Source organism: Nanorana parkeri, unplaced genomic scaffold, assembly GCF_000935625.1.
Source record: "Nanorana parkeri isolate BGI_ZX_2015 unplaced genomic scaffold, ASM93562v1 scaffold3401, whole genome shotgun sequence".
NCBI classification, from domain to species: Eukaryota; Metazoa; Chordata; class Amphibia; order Anura; family Dicroglossidae; genus Nanorana; species Nanorana parkeri.
In genome coordinates this window covers 36764-44700 of record NW_017309669.1, presented here as the reverse complement: position 1 = coordinate 44700, position 7937 = coordinate 36764, and the positions used below count along the sequence as shown (strand labels likewise).

General features: G+C 44.7%; 1 protein-coding gene across 1 annotated transcript in view; it reads right to left on the bottom strand.

Moving 5' to 3' along the window:
• Nucleotides 1–444: 444 nt before the first annotated feature.
• LYPD1 (LY6/PLAUR domain containing 1) overlaps nucleotides 445–7937 on the bottom strand; it is a 41916-nt gene continuing 34423 nt past the window's right edge. The window contains exon 3 of the mRNA XM_018574946.1: nucleotides 445–946. Coding sequence (XP_018430448.1) covers nucleotides 711–946 — 236 coding nt within the window. The 3' untranslated portion in view covers nucleotides 445–710. The remainder of the gene's footprint in view (nucleotides 947–7937) is intronic.

Genomic DNA, 7937 nt, shown 5'->3' with positions numbered 1-7937 from the left:
TGGGTCTGGTGTGGCCAATCTGGAGTGGTGGATCTGGTGTGACTGATCTGGAGTGGCGGATCTGGTGTGACTGATCTAGAGTGGTGGATCTGGTGTGACTGATCTGGAGTGGTGGATCTGGTGTGACTGATCTAGAGTGGTGGATCTGGTGTCACTGATCTGGAGTGGCGGATCTGGTGTGACTGATCTAGAGTGGTGGATCTGGTGTGACTGATCTGGAGTGGCAGATCTGGTGTGGTGGATCTGGAGTGACTGATCTAGAGTGGCGGATCTGGAGTGGCGGTTCTGGTGTGGCGGATCTGGAGTGGCGGATCTGGTGCCTGTTTCAGGTTGTATGGTGACGTTGTGTTTCTATTGGCCAGTGATAGAAGGGAAGTCAGGCAATCCCAGAATGCTCTTCTTCTGTGTTGATTCTCAGACACATTTGCAGCTGATTTATAGGAAATAAAACACTCGATTTCAGGTCATGTCATTAACAAATGTGCAGACTTCCATTTCCTTCCATTTATTCTTTGTGTGCAAAAAAAATGTCCTTTATTAAAGTGCAGATTTAAAATACAAGTGAGGACTAAATGTAGAGCAGCCCAGCAAGAAATATAACAAAAATAGATTTTTGGTGACCTGTCATGTTTGCTTTTGAAACAAACCAACAAGAATTTCTGTCCCTGTCCTGGGGGCCCAGCAGGGGGCAGTCCTGAGCGCAATGTCACCTATAGCCGCCTTGTTATCAGGGCCACTACTAGAAACATCAGTACAGCCGGAACACTCCCATGATGCATCACTGCAGCACTCCTGTTCCTTTTGGTGCGGGGTCCATTGCAGAGGGACGTGTCACAACAGCTGATACAAACTGAATTGACTTTACCCGGAGTGCAGAAAGACTGGTATCCAGCAGAAGCGATAAGACAAGCAGCTGATGAAGCACATGACTTGCGATATAATATGCCTGGAAAAACAAGAAGAGCCAATTACTTTCAGATCAGAGAAACGCTGATCTGTGAAATGAACTATTGATATTCTGTGAGATAGAAGCCGATCCCCTCCACCTGCTTCTTGACTATCGAGCTGTCGGAATGTCCCAATCATTGTTCCTGATCAGCATAATGTGCCATGAATGTAAAAACACCCACCAGAGCCGAGGGATGTGCCACCGGTGGTGAAGGTCACAGCATCATTGTGGGGCCACTCCAACCACCATGACAATACTACCGTACAGGAAAAAAGCATTCATTGTGAAGCCTCGCTAACCCGTTTACAACCTCCATCAGGCTGAATGTGTCATATTATTAGATTGTCAGTTCACAAGCCCATTGCGGATTCTGGCAAAATGACACTCAATGTGGCCACACCATCTCTGATGTAGGAAGCCCCTCGTCCAATGGCACCGGCATGAAGGCGTAGAGCAGTAATATTTGCAGTGCACTATGAGGGATTTGGGGAATGGCCACTCTAAACACTTTACTTGGTTTATATCAAACGATCAATGCATCATACCCCCAACAAGTCCCAGTCTGTAGCTGAATGGGCTATAGGAAGCCAAAGCTGGCAACAAGGTGAGTGAATGATAAGCCTGGGTGAAAGGGAATGTGTCAGAGGTGAGGAATACGTCACTGAACCGAAATATGTCTATAAAAAGAACCTACAGATCCAGCCAGAGGCCACCAAAGACACACGGCCAGTGCGGGAGAATACTGGATGCATCATGGCAATTCTTCAACTCTATAATAACACTTCAAGAAGAACTTTCCACTTCTGATCATCTAAACTAATAATAGAGGACCGAAGGCCCGAATCTCCTCAATTCCAGACACACAAAACCTGACTTTAATGAAGGGCCACAGACCAAGAGAACTGAAGAGATCTCACAGACCCGAATCCCATATGAGCAGTCAGTTCACAAACCATGAGATGGAAACCACCCTAAGACCAAGATGGACACTCACTAGAGAGGAGATAAGGACTCCACTCTATATCTTATGTAGTAAACTGATGAGAATACAACAAGCTGCTGTGTTAGCGAATTCGGCCTTTACAAAGTATTTTGGTTTACTACAAAATGACGTCTCAAACCTTCATGGCCTCATTCTCCAGCCTAAGGGTCCACAGTGAGGAATCCATACTTATTGTCTCTGGAGATCAGCTGGGACAAGCGGCCATTTCCATGTGGACTCTTCTGTTACATCTAGGAGGACATTGTGGAGAAACATTGAGATTGGGACTCAAATATAAACAAAGTGAGTAGTTCTAGACTCAGAACAATATTCATATTGGAAGCTGTCGAAGAATTGGAGGAAATGAGTGCCAGTCATGTGACCGTGATAAGATGTCCAGGAAAGTCTAAGAGGAAATAATCAGAGATGAAGTTATTGAGAAATGTTCCACTCCGAGGGCCACAACCTTGGGAGCGTATTCTAATGCTGGATGAGGAATGTTGAGTTATCTCCAAGCTTTGCATGCTAAGAACATGAGAAGGAGACAGAACACATTCACATTTACTTTGTAAAGAATACTCAACCATGTGTCAGGAAATAAAAACACCGGATTGGATGATTGAAGGCGGCGTCACCTCACTCGCCAAGCTAAAATGCCTGACTTCACTTTGTGAGGTGACGTTGTGCTGCCTTCAGTCAGGTTTTCATTCGTTTCCTGGCATGTGATTGGTGGTTTCCTTTTATTTTACCTCCAAGATAAGTGAAAATACAAGTGAACTTGCTCCACTCCATCGATAAATCTACCCGACTGAGAGGGAACAAAGTGCAGGAAATCACAGAAGTCTTCTCTATGAAATGTGAACCCAGAGCCCATTCCACTCCACGTTCCCTCTCCACTGCAGAGTATTGCGTTAGTACACACGTGGTAACACTGACAACGCACCAGAACAGACAAAATAACAGACGAGACCATTGCTTCTAACGCAGCGCAACACAAAGCATTGCGTTATGTATTGCGGCATGCTACAACGTATATCCTTTGGAGGTGCATTGCCTTACTGTGTCGGGGTGCCAATGACAATACGCTAACACACGTATGGCGGTAAGACACACTTTATTGCAACGCACCGCAATGGTCAGCTGTGATGGGCAGAAAGGGTGACACGGGTCAGAGTTATCTGGCTGCTGTTTGCTGCAATTACTATTATTAGACGGCAATGACTTGTCAGCAAACATGGCAGCCGTGTCTGATTTCTTCTAACACTAGTAGTGAGCCCTGGGGCCACGTGCAGGACACCATCTCCCTCCAGGGGACCACACTACAGCACTTGGGCCGGAAGGTTGGGTCACCTCTTATCTGTAGCTGGAGGACCTTAGCTGTGAGGAACAATTACATGGATTATACTTCTTCCCTCTGGAGCAGATCATAATGTACAGATATATGAAGAGTGACTACAGTAACTATAAGAAACTGTTTACGGTTCCTGATAAAGACAAGCGGCCACAATTTGAGGTTGGACACAAAGAGTTTTACCTCAGATTGCTGAACGGGTTCTTTACTGTTAGAGTAGTATAAATGTGGGACTCCTTCCCTGAGTGTGTTGACATATTCAAAAAAACTTGAAGATGTCTTCCTCAGGGAGCTGAATACAGGGCTAAGGAGCTTGTTAGACTCGCGCACACACACAGGTCAGCATGGATGGACCCGTGTCTTTATTCAACCTTATCAACGCCGTGATCACCACCAACAAATGAGGCTGCCAAATGAAAAGATATCACACAAATGAGATGACAGGGTTGGTGTTCTCTGTGGCCCCACACAGTATAGACTACTTCTTCAGGAGCCAATCCTAAGCATGGGGATTACAGGACTATTCTGTCGGCAAGCTGAGCACTTTCTGATGTGCAGAGCCAATACTCAGACTGAAAATAAGGCTTTGGCTGTTCACACATATCTTTATCACACGCCATTGGAGGTGGTCTACTCTCCTCACTCTCCAGAGGTGGACTCTCCGTCTTCCCTCTTACTGACTTAACTGAAATATTGACAAGGAGCTATAAATGCAGCAAATGCTCTTTCTAGATTATCACCCCCAATACGCTTGCTTTATGGTTGCTGATGCAGCTTCCTCTGCAATGAGAAGACGGAATGTGGAAGAAGCTTCAGTGTTTCACAGCTGTGGAAATTCAGCTTGGGGCATGGAACCAATGTGCGCTCGTCTAACAAAAAGTAATAAATGAGTTTCCATTGCAGGATAATTCATCCTTCTCCCTCATCATTTCTGAAAACAAACCCTTCAGGTGGCCCATGAGGCATCAAGCTATTTTACACACCAAGCCACAATTATGTGGAAAGGTTTGGTGGCCAGGAATTGATAAGACAGAATCTCGTCATGTTGAGCTTGTCAACTTGTGGGCTGCAAACCAGAACCAGCTGCATAGACAGCTTTCCCGACCAGTCAGTGTGTGGTAGTGATTGTCACAACTGATATTGCTTCTCATGGATTTCCTGACCTCAGGCTAGATGATCATGGATCACAGGTTTCTTCAAAAGAAGTTCAGGATTACGTGGCATCAAACGCATCAATTTTACATCCTCACGCTACACTTTAGTGGCCACAAGGTGATGGAGATGTGGAATGGCAGAATAGGACTTGCTTATTTCAAGGCAAAGGATGAAAAAAGGAGTTTCTTTAGTGTATGGCAGAAGTAAGTTCTGTTGGGTGTTATGAATGATCCAACTTCCTAAGCCTACAAGACATTTCCAAAAGGGTGGGCAGTTATAAATCCAGCAATATGTAGACCCGAGAACACTACCAGTCTAGTGTATTCTAACAAGGAGAAAGTAGTGCTCCTACAGCATCATTGTAACAAATAGTCTCCTTCTTATAAAATGGATCCATAGACTGTGCAAGAGGCGATAGGCACTCAGGATGTTCTGGAGGATCCACAGGAAGGAACAATTGTTTAGAATTCATCATTTGTTAAAAAAAAAGTTCGCCATGTCTGATGACCAAGCAGCAGAAGCTGGACAACCACCCGAAAGACCAAATAGTCACAGAAGCCTTGTAATAATAATATTCTAAAGGTTACAAAACAAAAGCAATAGATGCCGGATACAATAAATAAGCAATAAAAAAACCCATATGGAGTATTATTGCTGCCCTTAGTATCAGGAGGTCCAGCTGCACCACGAAACCTCTAGGATGTTAATTAACTTACCACAGACACAACTGTAAATCACATCAAATCAACACTGGACTTCAGTAACAGAAATAATAAATGGGGCTCCATACCCGAGATATGGTCCTCCTACCCAATATCAAGAAGAATCCACCAGGGTGCTATAGATTTTAGAGAAAAAGGGGAAAACAAAGCCCAAAATATGTTCTTTATCAAAACCTGAAGGGCTGGAGGTTGGGAATTTCAACCCGGGAACTCCAAGCACAAACCGGAACAGGCACCATGCTCACCAATCAGTTAAGAAGGTCTCAAAACTCCCCCACCTACCCAATTAACCCTTTGTCAACTTTCCTCCATCTAAATTCAGTCATGCCAGTCCTCTGCCAAGCTCTTCAGACCAATCTTCAGCCTCCCCTGACATCTCACTTTGTGTAAAATGTGGTTCAGCAAAAGCCAGTGTCCCGATATTAAAGGCCTAGCTACCTGTGTCATAGACTACAGGAACCAAATGCAACTACAGTAACCAGGCAGAGTGGCAGAGCAGATATCTCTATGTATGAGCATTCCAAAGGAGACTCCCTCAGGTATACAGTAAACTTCACCTAGCCAGCAATGCGATATACTATGCCAATCGTGGACCCAGTTAATATTAATAGCTTCACAGCCATAAACCAAGTAGTGAGGAACCTCAAATATTGCAAATCATGGCACCAACTGTAAGAGGTCATCAAATGATCCATCTCATAAATGGATTACCAGAAAACATGAGGCTGTAAGGAACTGAGGCAGCCTGAGGTCACAACGGCGGAGACTCTCATACTGAGCTCCTCATCACTGAGCGAATAAAACCTCAAGGGGCACATTTAGGAAGAGGTGAAGGGTCAGAACATTCAAGGCATTCGTAAACTATTTGGGGATTCAATCACATACTTGCACATTGTCTGTCACCAAACATCTGGATTTCCTTTTCTTTAATGTGAAATCGCATCTCCCAAATGTTTTATACATTCACCCCTTTCAAATGACAAATCATTGCTTTTGTCTGTGATCCACCATTCCTCGTATGGAGGACCCATTGTACTGCATTGCAATGGCAGTGATACCGATGGAATGCAGCCCTCAAAATGCATGCTGCTAATGTTCACCTCTTTCAAGGCTTCATAACACTAATCTACAAGAGAAGGTTCCATTCCACCAACTGCAGGAGATACGGTGTCAGAGAATGCCGGGAAAACTCTAATCATCACCTTCCTAGCATTGTTCCCAGCAGAAGCCAAACCACTGCAACGCTGATCAAACCTACAACCTGAAGACGCTATCTTGGACCCACAAGTACTCCCTACACGTCCTCATCAAGACCAATCTTCACAGGACAATTTATGGAAATCAAATGACCTGCGTGTTGAAAAAGCCATCAAGTCCTTGTGGCACCCAGGTCTGTCCCTGGAACTACTGGAGAGTAGAATAGTGAAGGACAGCAAAGGACTTTTCTACCAGCTCACCAGGTAGACTGGTTGGTCCACTACAGATAAACAACAAATAATCTCACCCCTACCAAGCCTTAGAAGAGCAGATTGTGAGGGAACAGCACCGAAGGAAGAGGCCCACTTCCTGTTACAGTGCTCACTTCCAGAGATTCTCTGCTGACACCCAAAACTTCTATAGAAGAGGAAACACTGCATCCTCCTGGGAGAGTAAAGCGCTCAGTAGTATCATCCATGCCACAGAGGATTGTGATACATTATTTACCTGGATATAGTGAAATATATGTATAAATACAGACAGTCCCCGGGTTACAAACAAAATAGGGACTGCAGGTTTGTTCTTAACCACTTGAAGACCATAGACCAGGGTGTTACACCCCCTTCCTGGCCAGGCCAGTATCAGTATTCAGTGCTGCGGTACTTTGACTGACGTTTATTCCGTCATACAACGCTGTACTGAAACAAATTTTATACCATTTTTTGGGGGACACATAGAGCTTTCTATTGGTGGTATTTAATCACCACTGGGGGGAGGGGGGTTTCATTTTTTACTATATAACAAAAAAATAACCTAAAGTTTCCCTATGAAATGTTATGAAATATTTATTATCACCCCAATTTTTTGGTAAAATATAAAAGACGGGGTCACGTCGGGTAAATAGACACCAAACATGTCAAGCCGTAAAATTGCGCGCGCCCGCGAAATCGCAGATAACGACCACACCAAAATTGTCCATAGGCAACGCTTTAAACGCTTTTACCGCTCATCAGTTTAGTGTAATCAGTGATTGATGGCCGTATAATTATTACTCTCACTCCGACGTTCGCGGCGATATGTAACATGTGCGGCGTACTGGGCAAAATCTTCATTTTCGCACATAGGCGCACCCAAAAATAAATTTGTGTTATTTTACATTTTTTTTGTCACTTTTTTTCAGCTTCTTTATTTTTTTGTATGCTTTATTTTTCGATTATCAGGAGAGAGGAGAGGACCCGGCGGCATACCTTATCCCGCCAGGTGACTGTCCCCTCCTCTCTCTGCCGGCGCCCATCACCAAGATAGCAGGTATCAGCATACTGACGCGCATGCGCGATGACGTCTCGCTGGGGTGACTCGGTTACCGCTCCGGGTGTCACCCAGCCTCGGGGACGCCGCTGGTGAAAGGGTTTAGGAGAAGTGAATAAGCCATTCCAACCAGGTTTGGTGGATTTCCACCAAACCTGGAAAATTGTGTTCTTTTAACATAGATTCAGCTCATGAATAAAACTTCCCTACAATGGTTGGTGATGGAGTCGGCCGGCTGGGTTTTTGGCACTCCTGGCAGCAAAGCTCTGCAGT